The sequence below is a fragment of the Bos grunniens genome, chromosome 5, assembly GCF_055505025.1.
Source record: "Bos grunniens cultivar Pamir isolate PY7600 chromosome 5, Bosgru_T2T1.0, whole genome shotgun sequence".
Classification (NCBI taxonomy): Eukaryota; Metazoa; Chordata; class Mammalia; order Artiodactyla; family Bovidae; genus Bos; species Bos grunniens.
Genome location: NC_141169.1, coordinates 105,033,299 through 105,051,381, shown reverse-complemented (window position 1 = coordinate 105,051,381; position 18,083 = coordinate 105,033,299). Strand labels below are relative to the sequence as shown.

General features: G+C 47.8%; 1 protein-coding gene and 1 pseudogene across 4 annotated transcripts; both read left to right on the top strand.

Moving 5' to 3' along the window:
* The first annotated feature begins 5,821 nt into the window (after window positions 1-5,821).
* COPS7A (COP9 signalosome subunit 7A) lies at window positions 5,822-12,120 on the top strand. Of its 3 annotated transcripts, none has more exons than XM_086402198.1 (8): window positions 5,822-5,973; window positions 6,440-6,644; window positions 8,518-8,593; window positions 8,824-8,912; window positions 9,703-9,905; window positions 10,698-10,803; window positions 10,971-11,122; window positions 11,270-12,120. In XM_086402198.1, exons 2-8 carry the CDS (start codon window positions 6,483-6,485, stop codon window positions 11,307-11,309), a joined length of 828 nt encoding a protein of 275 aa, XP_086258324.1. In that variant the 5' UTR covers window positions 5,822-5,973; window positions 6,440-6,482; the 3' UTR covers window positions 11,310-12,120. The 3 variants fall into 3 exon arrangements, with proteins under 3 accessions (XP_086258324.1, XP_086258323.1, XP_086258322.1); XM_086402197.1 differs by having other exon boundaries at window positions 5,951-6,086; XM_086402196.1 differs by lacking the exon at window positions 5,822-5,973 and adding an exon at window positions 6,080-6,210.
* Window positions 12,121-14,604: 2,484 nt separating this feature from the next.
* Window positions 14,605-16,876, top strand: LOC147372888 (small ribosomal subunit protein eS1 pseudogene; annotated as a pseudogene). Its single transcript, XR_015164342.1, has one exon. The product of XR_015164342.1 is annotated as a small ribosomal subunit protein eS1 pseudogene (transcript).
* Window positions 16,877-18,083: the final 1,207 nt, after the last annotated feature.

The window sequence follows — 18,083 nt, the reverse complement described above, 5'->3', positions numbered from 1 at the left end:
AAAGGCTACCCACTCCAGTATTCTGGTCTGGAGAATTCCACAGACTGTACAGTCCATGGGGTCGCAAAGAGTTGGACACGACTGAGTGACTTTCACTTCACTTCACTTTAGTGTCCTCACAAGTTAACTAAGATATAAAGGTGCACCTCAAAGTGTTGTTAAGATTAAATAAAAAGGACAAAAACACACACAGACCAAAAAACCCTACAACTAACAACTTAATGGTGAGAAACTTGAAGCTTTCTAAGATCACGTACAAGGGTTTCCCTAGTGGTCCAGTGGTTAAGACTCTGCACTTCCACTGCACAGGATGTGGATTTAATCCTTGGCCAAGAAAGTTACCCATGCTGTGAGGTGTGCCCAAAAAGAAAAAAAAAAAAAAGAAGATCAGGCACAAGGGAAGGATATTCCCTCTCACCATTCCTTTTCAACATTATACTAGAAATCCTTGCTAATGCAATAAAGAAAAAGAAATAAAAGATATACAGATTGGGAAGGAAGACATAAAATTGTCTTTGTTCACAGATGACAAAATCATGTAGAAAATCTTAAAGAATCAACAACAACAACAACAAAGTCTGCTGGAACTAATGAGCAATTATAGTGAGGCTGCAGAATACAAAGGTTAGTATACAAAAGTCAGTTGCTTCCGATATACCAACCATGAACAAATGGAATTTGAAATTAAAAACAATGTCATTTAGAAACCAGAAATGTGAAATACTTAAGCATAAATCTAGCAAAGCATTTATAAGATCTATAAGGAAAACTAGAAAACTCTGATTAAAAAAAAAATCAAAGAATAATTAAATGGAGAATTAGTCCAAGTACATGAATAGGAAAACTCAATATCATCAAAATATCAGTTCTTCCCAACTCAGCCTACAGGTTCAGTAAATCACAACCATAATTGCAGCAAGTTATTTTATGGATAGCAACAAACTGATCTAAAGTTGATATGGAGAGGCAAAAGGCCCAGAATAGTCATTACAATTTTAAAGGAGAAGAACAAAGTTGGAGGACTGACACTACCTGATTTCAAGACTTACTATAAAGCATTTTAATCATCAAGACAGTATGATATTGGTGAAAAAATAGACAAACAGATCAACAGAACAGAATAGAGAACCCAGAAATAGACTCCTATAGAGCCAACTAATCTTTGAAAAAGAACCAAAAGAAATGCAATGGAACAAAGATAGCCTCTTCAACAAATGGTGTTGGACATCCACTTGCAAAAAAATAAAAAGAAAGGAATCTAGACCCAGGTTTTATACCCTTCACAAAAATTAACTTGAATAGATCACAAGGCTACATGTAAAATGCGAAACGATTAAACTCCTAAAGATAACATAGAAGAAAATCTAGATGAACTTGATACCTTTTTAGATACACCATCAAAGACAGGATATGTGAAAGAAATAATTGATAAGGTTGACAATCAAAATGCAAAACTTCTGCTCTGAAGTAGATAATATCAAGAGAATTAAAAGACAAGCCACAGACTGGAAGAAAATATTAATACTTGCAAAAGACACGTCTGATAAAGGATTGTTATCCAAAGTATATACTTTAAAACTATTATCAATAAAACTCAACCAATAAAACAAACAACCCAATTAAGAAGTGAACCAAGACCTTAATAGACAAGGTGGTATACAGATGGTAAGCTCCACATCATGTTATCAGGGAAATGCAAAATATGTAGTAAAAGAGCAATGAGATGCAACCACACACCTATTAGAATGGCCCAAACCTAGAACACTGACACCACCAAGTGCTGGTGAGCGTGTGGAGCAATAGGAGTTTTTACTCACTGCTGGTGGGAATACAAGCTGTACAGCCTAGTCGGACAGGCTTTCACCATATGATCCAGGAATTGTGCTCTTTGGTATTTCCCTGAGGGATGAGAAAACTTATGTTCACACTGAAACCTGAACATGGACGTTTATAGCAGCTTTATCCATAATTGCCTAAGCTTGGAAGCAACCAAAGTCCTTCAATAGCTCAATGCAAAAACAGTGATACATCCAGACAATGGAATGCTATTTGGCACTAAAAAGAAGTGAGCTAACGAGCCACAAAAAGACATGGAGGAAACTTAAAGTGAAAGAAACCAATCTGAGAAGGCTACATACTGAATGATTTCTACTCTATGACAATCTGGAAAAGGCAGTGGAGGTGATAGAATTCCAGTTGAGCTATTCCAAATCCTGAAAGATGATGCTGTGAAAGTGCTGCACTCAATATGCCAGCAAATTTGGAAAACTCAGCAGTGGCCCCAGGACTGGAAAAGGTCCATTTTCATTCCAATCCCAAAGAAAGGCAATGCCAAAGAATGCTCAAACTACTGCACAATTGCACTCATCTCACACACTAGTAAAGTAATGCTCAAAATTCTCCAAGCCAGGTTTCAGCAATATGTGAACCGTGAACTTCCTGATGTTCAAGCTGGTTTTAGAAAAGGCAGAGGAACCAGAGATCAAATTGCCAACATCTGCTGGATCATGGAAAAAGCAAGAGAGTTCCAGAAAAACATCTATTTCTGCTTTCTTGACTATGCCAAAGCCTTTGACTGTGTGGATCACAATAAACTGTGGAAAATTCTGAAAGAGATGGGAATACCAGACCACCTGACCTGCCTCTTGAGAAATTTGTATGCAGGTCAGAAAGCAACAGTTAGAACTGGACATGGAACAACAGACTGGTTCCAAATAGGAAAAGGAGTACGTCAGGGCAGTATATTGTCACCCTGCTTATTTAACTTATATGCAGAGTACATCATGAGAAACGCTGGACTGGAAGAAACACAAGCTGGAATCAAGATTGCTGGGAGAAATATCAATAACCTCAGATATGCAGACGACACCACTCTTATGGCAGAAAGTGAAGAGGAACTAAAAAGCCTCTTGATGAAAGTGAAAGTGGAGAGTGAAAAAGTTGGCTTAAAGCTCAACATTCAGAAAACGAAGATCATGGCATCTGGTCCCATCACTTCATGGGAAATAGATGGGGAAACAGTGGAAAGAGTGTCAGACTTTATTTTTCTGGGCTCCAAAATCACTGCAGATGGTGACCGCAGCCATGAAATTAAAAGACGCTTACTCCTTGGAAGGAAAGTTATGACCAACCTAGACAGCATATTCAAAAGCAGAGACATTACTTTGCCAACAAAGGTTCGTCTAGTCAAGGCTATGGTTTTTCCAGTGGTCATGTAGGGATGTGAGAGTTGGACTGTGAAGAAGGCTGAGCACCGAAGAATTGATGCTTTTGAACTGTGGTGTTGGAGAAAACTTTTGAGAGTCCCTTGGACTGCAAGGAGATCCAACCAGTCCATTCTGAAGGAGATCAGCCCTGGGATTTCTTTGGAAGGAATGATGCTAAAGCTGAAACTCCAGTATTTTGGCCACCTCATGCGAAGAGTTGACTCATTGGAAAAGACTCTGATGCTGGGAGGGATTGGGGGCAAGAGGAGAAAGGGACGACAGAGGATGAGATGGCGGGATGGCATCACTGACCCAATGGACGCGAGTCTCAGTGAACTCCGGGAGTTGGTGATGGACAGGGAGGCCTGGCATGCTGCGATTCATGGGGTCACAAAGAGTCGGACACGACTGAGCAACGGATCTGATCTGATCTGATCTGATCTGATGGAGATGACAAAAGTATCAGTAGTTGCCAGGGGTGGGAGGTAGAGAGAGATAACTAGGCAGATCATAGGGAATTTTTAGGGCAAGGATATTATATATGTAATATATATAATAATCATAGATATATGTCATTATACAGTTTTCCAAACCCAATGAATGTATGCCACCAAGAGTCAACCCTTAGGTAAAATGTTGACCATGCTGCGCAGCATGTAGGATCTTAGCTTCCCAATCAGGGATGATCTCATGCTCCCTGCAGTGGGAGCATGGAGTCTCAAGCACTGGACTACCAGGGAAGTCCCTAGACTGATGTTAATAAAGAGATTATGCACGTGTAGGCTCAAGGGCTATATGGCAAACCTCTGTACCTTCCTCTCAATTTTATTGTAAACCTAAAACTGTTCTAAAAATATAGTCTTTAAAACATTGAACAACTAAAGACATGGCACATAATAGAACATATATTGTCTCATTTCTCATTCTTTCCTCATATTTCTCTTTTTCCTTTCCAAATATTAATAGATATGGTTAGATCAAATAATTATTTGGTTCCTCCAAACTTTGGATGGTTTCTTATGCCTTTGATTGCTTCTCACTTTGAGGTATCAACTCATTTATTCTTTCTCCTCCCCTGCCTCTTCCTCCTTATTCTTTTTCATCTCCTTCTCCCTTTTCCTTGTTTACTTAAGTCCCCGAGTCCTGTTTTTCCATTTGGAAAAGAGAAACAATAATGAATTGTTTTAAGTATCAAATGAATAAGTAAACTATTAGCTCAGTGCCTCACCGGAAAGCTCCAAGACATCATTAACTCTCTCATTTGACCTTCTGCAAGGCCAGTATGAAATACAGAACACTATAGAAATGTTAGTTGTTTATTTTTTTCACCTAAAGTATCATGGTGAATTGGAAAGATTTGAAAACACATGGGTTTTGAAAATCCAGGTTTGAAAACACATAGGTTCCACGTAAAATCAATTTTTATGAGCCTCAGTTTTTCTAAGCTGTAGAGTGGGAGTAACAATATATGCTTTCCCTCCTCTTAGGTTTTTTTTTTTTTTTCCCTTCCCCAGGAAGTAAAAGAGTCAATATTACAGAAAAGCATCTCTCTATAAACACATGTTGTAATCATGATAAGATGGTGTCCTGGAGTCACAATGGGGACGCTGTTACAAGGATTCAGTGGGATACAATTTTAATTTTAAAAGATGTCTGATCAATAGTAAATATTCAATTTGTTGTTAGTTGCTAAGACTCTTTTGCGACCCCATGGACTAGTCTGTCAGGCTCCTCTGTCCATGGGATTTCCTAGGCAAGAATACTGGAGTGGGTTGCCATTTCCTTCTTCAGGGAATCTTCCCAACCAAGGGATCAAACCGGAGTCTCCTGCATTGCAAGGTAGATTCTTTACCATTGAGCCACCAGGGAATATTCAATACATGGTAGTTATTACTATCTCCTTTATTGTTTCCACTTTTTTCTCTTGCTCCTCCAAAAAAAAAAAGAGTGGTTGCTATACCCAGGTGATCTCTGCTACTGGACGTCTATTACTGATGTCCTCTTCTCTTCATCCTACCTTCCTTTTTTCTTTCTGACCCTCTCTTCCGATCACAGCTTTCCTCTCACCTCAAGCACCCCATGAAGCCAGAAGTCGAGCTATTAGGCTGCTGCTGCTGCTGCTAAATCGCTTCAGTCGTGTCCGACTCTGTGAGACCCCATAGACGGCAGCCCACCAGAATCCCTGGGATTCTCCAGGCAAGAACACTGGAGTGGGTTGCCATTTCCTTCTCCAATGCATGAAAGTGAAAAGTCAAAGTGAAGTCGCTCAGTCGTGTCCGACCCTTAGCGACCCCATGGACTGCAGCCCACCAGGCTCCTCCGTCCATTGGATTCTCCAGGCAAGAGTACTGGAGTGGGTTGCCATTTCCTTCTCCGAGCTATTCGGCAGGCAGCTTAGACAACTCTGAACAAGCCCGGACCTGCCTGAGACTAGGAGCCCCCTCCTCATTTAGCGTCTAGTACCCGACCAACAATAAAGTTTTATTGAAACAGAGCAGGAAAGAAGTCGCCCATCAGTCTTTCCTCAACAGCCAATGAGAGAGCAGAATGCCTGCGTCGCTCTCGGGAGCTGCAGCAGTCAGAGGCGAGGGCGGGGCATGTCGCGCAAGAAATCCGCCCCATAAGAGCGGAAGTACGGCCGGAAGCCAGCCATAGAGTTTAGGGGCCAGAGTGACCCTGCAGGGAGGTGGCAGGAAAAGCTGAGAACAGCTGCCGGAGGTGACGGAGCGGTGGCCCCGCCCGGTGCGCTGGAAGACGGAGCTTCCAGGTAGCGGCCCGCAGAGTCTGACCCAGAGTACGACGGGGTAGCCGGCGGGAGCCCACGGTCCCTCGGCGGCCTCTTTAAGGGAGGGGGCGGAGCCACGTGAAAGGATCGCGAGGGTGAGGTCACGTGGTGTGGGGCACCTGCGGGGCACAGTGGATATTTCGGGGAGCGTCGTCTTTGGGGTGGACACTATGTGACATCCCTTCCCCCACTGAGACTTGTGCCTTGGAGTTCCATGGGGTGCGCGTGGTGGGATTTGGGCATAGGCTCAGGCATGGGGGAGGTGGGCGTGACAACGCTGTATCAGCCAGGGTGCCATCGAAGTGGCTGATCTTAGGATTCCTAAGATACGAGGGTTACACTGTGGTTACAAAGTGGCTCAGTGCCTCTGCAATCCAGCCCCTAGGCCTTGTGCTTTCCAGCTTCCCCAGTTCAGAAACCTCCAGCTTCCCATCCTCTTTCCTTGCAGCTCCAGACTTCCCGAGCCCAGGTCCCCCCAGCTCAGCGCCAACATGAGTGCGGAGGTCAAGGTGACAGGGCAGAACCAGGAGCAGTTTCTGCTCCTGGCCAAGTCCGCCAAGGGGGCAGCGCTGGCCACACTCATCCACCAGGTGCTGGAGGCCCCTGGTGTCTACGTGTTTGGGGAACTGCTGGATATGCCTAATGTTAGAGAGGTGGGTTCCTGACCTGGATAGCTCCCAAGGAGGCCTGGGGCTGAAGACTAAGAATGGGTGGACAGGGCTCGTTTTGCAACCCGATAACCATTCAGCTGAATAAGAGCTTGTGATTCAGAATAGGAGAACTGATTTCAGCCTGTCTCCATCAATGTTATAGCTCTTAATAATCATATTACCTTGATTGTAGTGTGTGTTAGTTGCTCAGTTGTATCTGACTCGTTGTGACCCCATGGACTGTAGCCCATCAGGCTCCTCTGTTCATGGGATTCTCCAGGCAAGGATACTGGCGTAGGTTGCCATTTCCTACTCCAGGGGATCTTCCCCAGGAAGGGATCAACCCCTGGTCTCCTGCATTGCAGGCAGATTTTTTACTGTCTGAGCCACCAGGGAAGCCTGTTACCTTAATCAGGTCACTTTTATTTTAGGACCTACATTTTCTTTTTAAAAACTGGACATGGGGGCTTCTCTGGCAGTTCAGTGGTTAAGACTCCACCTTCCAGTGCAGGGGGTGGAGGATTGATCCCAGGTGGGGAAACTGAGATCCCACATGCCACATGGTATGGCCACAAAAAACAAAACAAAATGGACCTGTTACTGCCCCTCAGTGTCGTAGAAATCAGGTGAGATTCTGTGAAAGTGTAAAGTCTGGTACAAATAGAAGGAATGAATGTGAAATTGTCATGACCGGTAAATTCACTTAAATTAGCTAAGGTAGAAGGTATCTTTTTCTTCAAGACACACTATAATATGCTAGGAACACAGGGGAGAGACCTGTTCACACAGAAGTGATAGAGTTAAGAGTTTAAAGTCCAGAGTGAGTAGATTACCAAGATGTATGGCACCAGCCAAAGTTCTGAGATACTATGACGGTGGTAGGTGGGTGAACTCTGAGTAAATTTTTTGAGGGCCAGTGATTGAGTCAATGCAGTTAACCTTTTGGGATCCTTCTTGTCCAAAGAAAACTGGCTGCCTTCTTTCCCTGCTTTCCGCTGCAGTGGAATCAGAGAATCAAGGGGAAGGAGGAGAGGTAGGTTTTGGGTGCCTGTTTAGCACTCTTCTAGTCCTGGGAATACCAGGAAAGTACAAGCCACAGGGCTCCCCTTCTGAAACGTACAGTCCAGTTGCGGAGATAAGGTGAATGGATATCCATGTATAAATCACTTATTTAGCAAGTATTTATCAGCAGAGCCAAGTACATGCACATTTCTGCTAGATCTGAGTGGGAGAAACCAGGTCTGTAATCTTGTTGAAAAGAAAGACATTGTTAGGTAACAGCATCAGGTGGGCTTTGATGGACTAAGTGGGTGATCAGTGGTAGGAGGAGAGGAGGTCTGGGTGGACTGGCTTGGGTGATGCATGCTCCCAGCTGAGACCAGTCTGAAGCAGAGGCACCTCCCAATGCCGGCCCATATCCTGCAGCTGTCACGGGAGTGAGGCCAAGGCGGAAGTCCTTGGTGAATTGGGGAGTACAGCAGACTCCTAAGGGTATTCAAATTCAGAAATACTACATATACTCTAAGGATGAAACAACACAGTTTGTAATGTCCGGGAGGTGTGCGTGTGTGTGAGATGTGTTAGGTAACTAAACACTACGAAAGTTTTTAACTCTGACTTTAGGGTAGGAATTGGGAGGCAGATGGAGGAAGAGGGTATTGTGGGTCTGGGGGACAGAATCAACAAAGGCCTGGAGGTGAAAATGAGGCTTCCTTGGGGAGAATCAGAGAGGCAGAGAATTCCTTTCGGTGAGCTGGGAGAGCTAGTGTTGGAGGGGAAAGCTGGGCCTGGAGATTGGGGTTCAAACAGGCAGAGTCTGGAGGGTGGGGAGAGAGGCCCTTCCTGTCACCGCTTCTCTCCCCTCATGTTTCCACAGCTGGCTGAGAGCGACTTCGCTTCCACGTTCCGGCTGCTCACAGTGTTTGCTTACGGGACGTACGCTGACTACTTAGGTAACCGGAGGGGTTGGAGCTCTGGAGACTGGAGGTGGGAGAAGGGCAATTTACAGAGGGACTTATAAGACATTCCTGGGGTACCTGACTTAGATCCCTTGGGTACACAGGGTCAGGGTCAAGACCTGAATTGGCATGGAAAACTCAAAAAAAAAAAAAAAAAAAGGAAGGAGGCTAGGACTTCCCACAAAAGTGCAAATCAGGATTTCCTACACTTTATTTTTTTCTAGCCGAAGCCCGGAATCTTCCCCCACTCACAGAGGCTCAGAAGAATAAGCTTCGACACCTATCGGTCGTCACCTTAGCTGCCAAAGTCAAGGTGAGTGACAGTCCCTATCGGGTCCTGAGTCACAGAACACCTTTCTGTATGTCCCTTCTCGGGGGTCCATCGGAAGGGAACGGTCACCGTGTTGCTTCTTCTTGCCTCCCGCAACGATCCAGGGCCCACATCTGAACTCCATTACCTTCGGCCTTTGGGGCTGAATATGATTCTGCTAGTTTTCTCTTTTGCTTTTCAACCAACTCAGGTTCTAAGTAAAACACCTTTTGCCTTTGGATTCAGAATAGCAACACAGATGCTGCTGGCTGTGTCCTTCAACAGCCCCCTCCTCCCCTAAGATCCTGCAAGGTGTACAATGTGACCAAAAAGAAAGAAATCTATAACCCAGAAGTGTTACACATTTGTATTACCTGTTGGGTCCTGTTTTTGACTATCCCCCCACCCATCTGCATCTCCCAGGTGTTACGTCACTCTCCGTCATGCTTATGGTTTTACTTAAATCAGGCTGACTCCTGTGAGATGCCTCTTTGGAAGTAGATGGAGTAGCTCCAGACCTCCCCCACACCACATCCTCCCATGATGTCAGGCGGGTTCTTTGCCACTAGCGCCACCTGGGAAGTCCAAGGGGGCGTATGTCTTTTATTTAAGATTCTCATCCTGTTATTTCTCAGGTGGGGATACTTGTTAATTTATGTTGCCTTAGAACCAGCCTCTTAGAGGAGGCGATTAGGAGTAGGAGTGGAGGGTGGGCAGGGGGATGGAGAGAAGGGCGTCTTGGAAGCCCGCTCTGCTGCGGCCCCACACAGACCCCGCCGCCCTGGGGCCCCAGTGTATCCCCTATGCAGTGCTGCTGGAGGCGCTGGCCCTGCGCAACGTGAGGCAGCTAGAAGACCTGGTCATCGAGGCCGTGTACGCCGACGTGCTGCGCGGCTCCCTGGACCAGCGCCACCAGCGGCTGGAGGTCGACTACAGCATCGGGCGGGACATCCAGCGCCAGGACCTCAGCGCCATCGCCCGGACCCTGCAGGAGTGGTGAGACCCCAGGAAGGGAGGGGTGCTTTGGAGAGGGAGGAGGGCTGGGCAGGGCAGAGGATGTGAGTTTGAAAGGGAAGGAGGAGGGGTAGGGGCCGGAGGGAGAAGCATGCCTGGAGTACCTGGTGTGGGAGGGGGTGGTAACCTTGAGTCGTGGTCCCCTGGGGGATGGGTCACCCGTCTCAGGCTGGATGCAGCTCCCCAGCTCTGTGACCAGCACTGTCCACAGGCCACTGGCCTCTCCCACGTCTGTTTTCTTTGTGTTCTTGTGTGACCTCGGTTTGTTAACGTGCCTTCCTTTTTTCCTCTGTAACCTTTGCCACCCTGTTTCTGTTTTAGCTCCTACTCCCATTTTGGGGGGGCTTCCAAGGAAGGTAAAGAACCTGTCTGCAATACAGGAGACCTGGGTTCAGTCCCTGGGTTGAGAAGATCCCCTGGAGAAGGGCATGGCAACCCACTACAGTATTCTTGCCTGGAGAATCCCATGGACAGAGGAGCCTGGTGGGCTACAGTCCATAGGGTCGCAAAGACTCGGACATGACTGAGCAGCTAACACTTTCCCTTTCCCGTCTTGCACATCACTCCAGGCACTGCCTGTCTCCTCCCTCTTCCTCCCTGAGTGTCCTTCTGTCCTGGGAATTTTGTCATAGGCGGTCTCTACGTGCCCTGGCGAAGCTTCTAGCTCAGACAGGGTTCCCGACACCAGGACTGAGGGGTCTCCCTGAGTCTTTTCCTCGTGAATCTGTGGTCAACGCCCTCCCACGCTGACCTCCTCCCCGCCAATTCCCACAGGTGTGTGGGCTGCGAGGTGGTCCTGTCAGGCATTGAGGAGCAGGTGAGCCGGGCCAACCAGCACAAGGAGCAGCAGCTGGGCTTGAAGCAGCAGATCGAGAGTGAGGTGAGCAGTTGGGGGGCCAGCTGGCTGAACCCAGCTCCTCCTCTGGCCCGGGCCACTTGTCCCGGGCAGAGGGGTTTGGACAGCGGTGGTGGAGACAGACCAGGTGGGCAGGGACAGTCAGGGTCTGGAACCTTCCTTGTTTCCCCCCATTCCTTTCCTCTGGGTAGGTCGCCAACCTGAAGAAAACCATTAAGGTTACAACAGCCGCGGCGGCCGCGGCCACATCTCAAGACCCCGAGCAGCACCTGACTGAGCTGAGGGAGCCGGCCCCAGGCACCAACCAGCGCCAGCCCAGCAAAAAAGCCTCCAAGGGCAAGGGGTGAGCGGGTGTGGGGGCCACTCCAGTCCAGGCTGCCTGCTCCTGCCTCCCTCATCCCTTCAGAAGCTTGTGGGGGTCAGGAATTGGGGGGTTGCAGTGCCTAGCGGTTCCCTACAGCCCCCTCTGTCTCTCTTTCCTCCTTGCCAGGCTCCGAGGGAGCGCCAAGATTTGGTCCAAGTCGAACTGAAAGGACTGTCATTTCTTCTCGGGATGTGGGGTGCTCACTGCCCACCCGCCCGCCCATAGGAGTCCTCAGCCTTCCTGTGCCCCTGGCCAGCTGATAATCTAGGTTCCTGACCCCTAGCCCTGCCGGCTCCCATGCCTGCTCCCCCACCCCCAAGCATAGGCCACACCTTCTCCAGGGAGGAGGGAAGTACAAGTCATGGTTTTGTTGGTACTTTTTGTTTCACATGACTTTCTTACGTGTTCCCTTGTCCCCTCCTCTTCCCCGCCATGCTCTTTGCCCTGTTTCTTTAGGACCCAGCATCTGCCCCCATTCACTACACACCACTGTCCCCAGCGTAAGACCCCCAAGTTCCTTTCCTGCCGCCCACGCCTTGCATGCCTCTCCCCGCCTGCCGCCACCCCCCTGCCTGTTCAGGCAGCATCCAAAGAGCCATAGGGCTCCCACTTTTATTCCCATGCCGAGAGCTCTGGGAGCCAGCCTGCCATTCTAGGAGTCGCTGGACACTCGCAGCCTAGAATCTTGTCCCTCTGCAGCCATTCCCATCTCTCCCCACGTCAGGTCCTGGGAGCACTGCTGCTCCAGTGACCCCAGAGCCTCAAGACAGCTGTTCTCAAGCTGTCATGAGATGGTTCTTTCTTGGCCCTGGCTGTCCTCGAAAGCCTGACGGCCATCCTGGAAGGATTTATACTTCCTCTTGTGAGTTTGGTGGGGAACGGGAGGGGATATAGATTGTATAAAAAGAGTATATATACATATATCTATATATAACATGACACACAAATAAATCTATGAGAAGTCTATCTACAAACTATCTCACCAGCCCTGCAGGGGGTGTCTTCTGTCTTTGGTATTTGTGGACGCACAGAAGGCTCTTTCCCAGCTCGCTCTAAAGCGAAGTGCCAGAAAAACAGGAGAACCAAATACTATGCCGAAGCCCACTGGGTGCCTGGAGACCTAGATCCTAGGCCGTTGAACTTTGAACAGATTGCTCAGTATGTCGGCATTCATTCAGGAGCCGAGGGCGCTTGCTGGGCACCAGCGTGTGCGCAGCTGGAGATGCAAAATGGTGGTCACTGTCCCTGCTCTCGGGGAACTCTGAGTTCAGCCTGTTTACCTCCACCTCATAGGATTGTAGGGGAAGAGTTGATAGTAAACTTCAATTTTTGCATCAAAACCACAGGAGGGCTTCCCTGGTGGCTCAGTGGTAGAGAATCTGCCTGCCAATGCGGGAGACACAGGTTCAGTCCCTGATTGGGCAGATCCCACAGGCCGCAGAGCAGCTAAGCCCGTGCACCACAGCTACCGACTCCATGCTCTAGAGCCTGGGAGCTGCAACTGCTGAGCCCACGTGCCACAACTACCGAAGCCTGTGCACCCTAGAGCCCGTGCTCCACAACAAGAGAAGCCACCGCAATGAGGAGCCCACACACCACAACTAGAGTAACCCCCAAAAAGCCTGAGCAACAGTGAAGACCCAGCACAGCCAGAAATAAAACAAATCATACGGGACTCTCAGGTCTCAGTAAGAAGCCGTAGTTGGACTCCTGTCCCCTGTCCATGGCAGGGCATTCGAGAGGTGTGGGTTTGGTCCCCTTGGCTCAGTGCACTGCTGTGCACACCCTAAACTTGGGGTGCTCTAGTGTAAGGGACAGTTGGTCTCCCACTTGCATGAGAGGCAGTCGCCTCCTGAGGGTCCCAGTGTTGACCGAGCCGCTTTCCCTAGCTTGTGCTGTCCTCTAGGGGGAGACCGTTGTTTACTGGTCTTAAAGTATCAGTTGAAATAGAATTGGAAGTAGGGGTGGATCCTGAGTGTTTGGTTAAAAGTGGGCTAGGTGAGTCTGTTGTCTTGAGGGGCAGTGGAGACTTCCTGAGACCAGTCCAGTGAGCCCTGTCTTCTCAGTTGACTCTCGGCCTCTCATTTTAGCTTTGGTCTAGACTAGCTTCTTGTTCAGCCGCTAAGTTGACTCTGTAACCCCATGCCCTGTAGCACACCAAGCTCCCCTGTCCTTCACAATCTCCCAGAGTTTGTTCAAATTCATATCCACTGAGTCAATGAGGCCATCCAACAGTTTCATCCTCTGTTTCCCCCTTCTCCTGTCCTCAATCTTTCCCGGCATTAGGGTAAACTTTTCCAGTGAGTTGGCTCTTCGCATCAGGTAGCCAAAGTATTGGAGCCTATTGAGACTTTTGCATCTTGATTCAAATCTTTACCTTTGCAATAAATCCCTCTGTCCTCCCACACTGTCCATTTCTGTAGAAGTCGCTAACTCCTGGTGCTTCGAGCCTGTGTCCCCTCCCTCTGCCCATACCCCACTTTTTCCTTGAACTTTAATATCTCGTTTTCCTGTAAGCTGCCTCCAGCTTTGACTCCATAACTGCCCTGATCCCTGCAGTTCCAACCTTCAGTGAATGGCTCCAGGGTCTGATGTGGGTGGTCTTGGACTGCCAGGTCCTATACCCAGAGGGAGAAAGGGCCATTCACAGCCTCAAGGACATGCAAATGAAATTTGTCTTTGACTTACAAAGACAGGGCATTTGCCTCCCAAGGCTTGGAGATGGGGGAGTGAATTCTTGTGGACTGTTTTGACCGTGGAGTTGGTTCAGGATTTACGGATGCCCACGTGGCACTAGTGGTAAAGAACCTGCCTGCCAATGCAGGAGACGCAAGAGGTGCAGGTTCAATCCCTGGGTTAGGAAGATCCCCTGGAGATGGAAATGGCAGCCCACTCCAGTATTCTCACCTGGAGAATCCTACGGACAGAGGAGCCTGGTGGGATACAATCCACAGGATCACAGAGTCAGACAGGACTGAAGTGACTTAGCACATTAGGGATTCCATGTATAACAAAGCCTAGGGTTCCAGGAAAAATCTTCCAGCCGAAAATTCTCATCACTTGTACTTTCTCAGACGATGATCCCAAATCGATGGCAACCCTAGCTAGAGGAGCTTAGGGCTGGGCCACTGTGATAGGAGGAGAAAGAGAACTTGCATTCGTGCGAATTCAGAGTTCACACACATGAAACAGGTAACTCTTAGAAGGTTAAGCCAAAGTCTCTGGACATAAAAAGTGCGTTTGGACTGGGATGCACCTTTCTACGCAAAAAGCAAAGACAGTGTCTCTAGTCAGTATTTGATGTGTGTGCGTGCATGCGTGCTCAGTCGTGTCCAACTCTTTCTGACCCCATGGACTGTAGCCCAGCAGGCTCCTCTGTCCATGGGATTCTCCAGGCAGGAATACTGGAGTGGTTTGCTATTTCCTTCTCCAAGGGATCTTCCTGACCCAGGTCTCCCAGATTCCTCTTCTCAAACCCATGTCCCTTGCATCTCCTGCATTGGCAGACAGATGCTTTACCACTGGCACCACCTGGGAAGCCCGTATTTGATGAGATCGTATTAAAGAGAAGTGAGCCTTTTTGGTTCTCTGAGCAGCACCATGGCGGTCGGCAAGAACAAGCGCCTTACGAAAGGAGGCCAAAAGGGAGCCAAGAAGAAAGTGGTTGACCCATTTTCTAAAAAAGATTGGTATGATGTGAAAGCACCAGCTATGTTCAATATAAGGAATATTGGGAAAACATTGGTCACAAGAACTCAAGGAACCGAAATCGCATCTGATGGCCTCAAAGGTCGTGTTTTTGAAGTGAGTCTTGCTGATCTGCAGAATGATGAAGTAGCATTTAGAAAATTCAAGCTAATTACTGAGGATGTTCAGGGCAAAAACTGCCTGACTAATTTTCATGGTATGGGTCTTACCCGTGACAAAATGTGTTCCATGGTCAAAAGATGGCAGACCATGATTGAAGCTCACGTTGATGTCAAGACGACCGACGGTTACTTGCTTCGTCTGTTCTGCGTGGGTTTTACTAAAAAGCGCAACAATCAGATTCGGAAGACCTCTTACGCCCAGCACCAGCAGGTGCGCCAGATCCGCAAGAAGATGATGGAAATTGTGACCCGAGAGGTGCAAATGACTTGAAAGAGGTAGTCAATAAATTGATTCCAGATAGCATTGGAAAAGACATAGAAAAGGCTTGCCAATCTATCCGCTCCATGATGTCTTCGTTAGAAAAGTAAAAATGCTGAAGAAGCCCAAATTTGAATTGGGAAAACTCATGGAGCTACATGGTGAAGGTAGTAGTTCTGGAAAAGCTACTGGGGATGAGGCAGGTGCCAAAGTTGAACGAGCTGATGGATACGAGCCACCAGTCCAAGAATCGGTTTAAAATGCAGACTCTTAATGGTGACAAATAAAAGATCTTATTTGTGGTAACAAAACAAAAAAAGAGAGAGAAGTGAGAAGTTCTCTGCTTAGGTGCGTCTTCCAGCATGCGTGGAGAGACAGTAGTTCAGAGGGGCGTGTCTAGGCAGTGAGTGAGTGCTCTGCTGCTGTATAACAAATTACCCTGAAACCTAGCGGCTTAAAACAACACATGGTTATTATCTCGGTTTCTACAGCCCGGAAATCTGCACAACTCAGCACTACAGTTTTCTGCTGAGTTTTCAGGGTCCCTTCCAAGGCTACCGCAGGGTGTGACTGAGGGTGTCTCAGCTCAGGGTTCCAGTGGGTGGGACTGACTTCCAGGCATAGCCAGCGATTGTCAGCAGGATTCCCTACCTCTGGGTGGTCAGGCTGAGGTCCTCACTCCTTGGCTGACTATAGGTCAGAGGCTGCCCCCTTCATCAGAGCAAGAGCCAGAGACCACCTCGGCAAGGTGAAAGCCCAGTCTTCTGTAACCTAACTGGGGAGGAAACATCCCGTCATTTACCAGTCACCAGGTCCAGCCTAGTGATGGTTAGAAGGCAAGGATCTTTGGAAGGCGTGTCGGAGGTGTCCTACCACAAGCAGTTTTTTTGGTCCATCAGCATCAGAATCATCAGGGCAGCTTTTGAAAATGCATATTGCTGGACCCCACTCGCACCCCGGTTCCTACTGAATTCGGATCTCTGCGGTTGGACTGGAAAATGGGACTTCACTGCTCATTGACTCAGCTTGGAGCTGTGGTGGCCCATTTATGTAAGCAGACTTGCCCAGATTAGTGCCACCTTGGATCAGCCGAACAGGCTTCAACCATAGCGCCTTGGAGGATGGATGGGGAGGCCAGGGGCACCATCCTGCTCATTTTGGGAGAGAAAAATGAGCAAATGTGAAACTCTTAAGTACAGAACTTGTCTGTCCTCTGAGATTCTTAACTGTATGGTTACATAATTAAGTGCGTGGTAAGTACTAAGAAGTATAGGGTGACACGAAAGCCCTTACCAGAGAATCTACTTCTCATCTGGGGTCAGGGAAGCCTCCTAAGAGGATGTGACCTTTAAATTGAAACTAGATACCCAAGTAGCAGTGAACCTGATAAAGAAAGGGGAGGATGAGCATTCTGAGTGGGAGGAATCGTGGGAAGAAGGCCGAGAGCTTGAAAGTTTTCTTCCTGTGACCTGCTTTGGCTCCCTAAAGCGAAATGTATCATTTGGGGAACAGGACAGGGAATACAGTTCTATGCTTCTACTAATTGTTCATGTGTCCAGTCAATTAATAAATATATCTTGACTGAAAAATCTGAAATAATACAAATCAGGATGCATATATTATACTTCTGGGCATTGGGATTTTGGGTGACTTTCATCTTTTTGCCCATCTCTATTTTCTAATCTTTCTATGATAATTGCTAATGAAAAATATTATTTATTATTAAGTACTGTTAGTAATATTTATTAAGCACTTACTGTGATCAAGCACTCTTAGTGCCTTATGGATATAAACTCATTTAATACAACAAACTTCTGAGGTTAATATCACTACCATCCGCTTCTAAAGATGACGGATGTGGTACAGAAAAGTCATCTTAACCTGCCTAGGGTCACATAGATTGTAAATGGAGTAGGCTCACCCCACCCTGTCTCTCTGACAGTCCTGGACAGAATGCACAGAGCAGTTATCTGAGATCTGTGGTGAACAGTAAACGAAGCAGGGACGTCCCTGGTGGTCCAGAGATTTCGACCCATGCACTTTCCCTGCTGAGAGCCTGGGGTTCGATCCCTGGGAACTGGGATCCTGTAAACGACACAGTGCAACCAGAAAAACCCAAAAAGCAAACAAGCAACCAAGAAGTAAATGGTAGCTGGGAGAAAGACACCAGAATTCAAAGTTCCACTAAAGCAGTGGTGAGTTTTCCTTTCCCCCCACCCCTCCAGTATCACCTGGAATGAACCCAAAGGCAGCCCAAACCTAGAAGTGCACATCTGGTGTGAGCTGAAAGGCTCCCCTTGGAGCCCTCTGCTGCAGGTCTAGGGGGCTCTGGCAGTGGGGGGAAGTCCCCTCTTTCTTTCCCCTCTCCCCTCCAGCCCCACAGGACACCAGGGTGGCGGTCGCCACAGCAGCACGGTGACGGCAACGGTGGCTGGGCAGACACTGAAAACTCTGGGAAGGAAAACCCTTCTCTCTGACCACTGGAGCTCTGGGCACAAAAATGTGGAGCGAATCTGCCCTTCTTTTTCCTTTCTCTCTTCTCTTATTGCTTGACCCAGACACATAGTGAGAAATGTCCAGCAGAGGGACTTCCCTGGTGGTCCAGTGGCTAAGACCCCCAAAACAGAAGGGCCGAAATTTGATCCCTGGACAGCAACTAAAGATCCAAGTGCCACAACTAAGACATGGCTCAGCCAAATAAATGTTAAAAAACAAAAAATGTCCAGCAGAGCAGAGAAACTAAAACTCTGACTTTTGGGCCAGAGGATTGGAAAGAGAAGCTCCAGAGAACCAGAAAGTACCAGGAGATCAC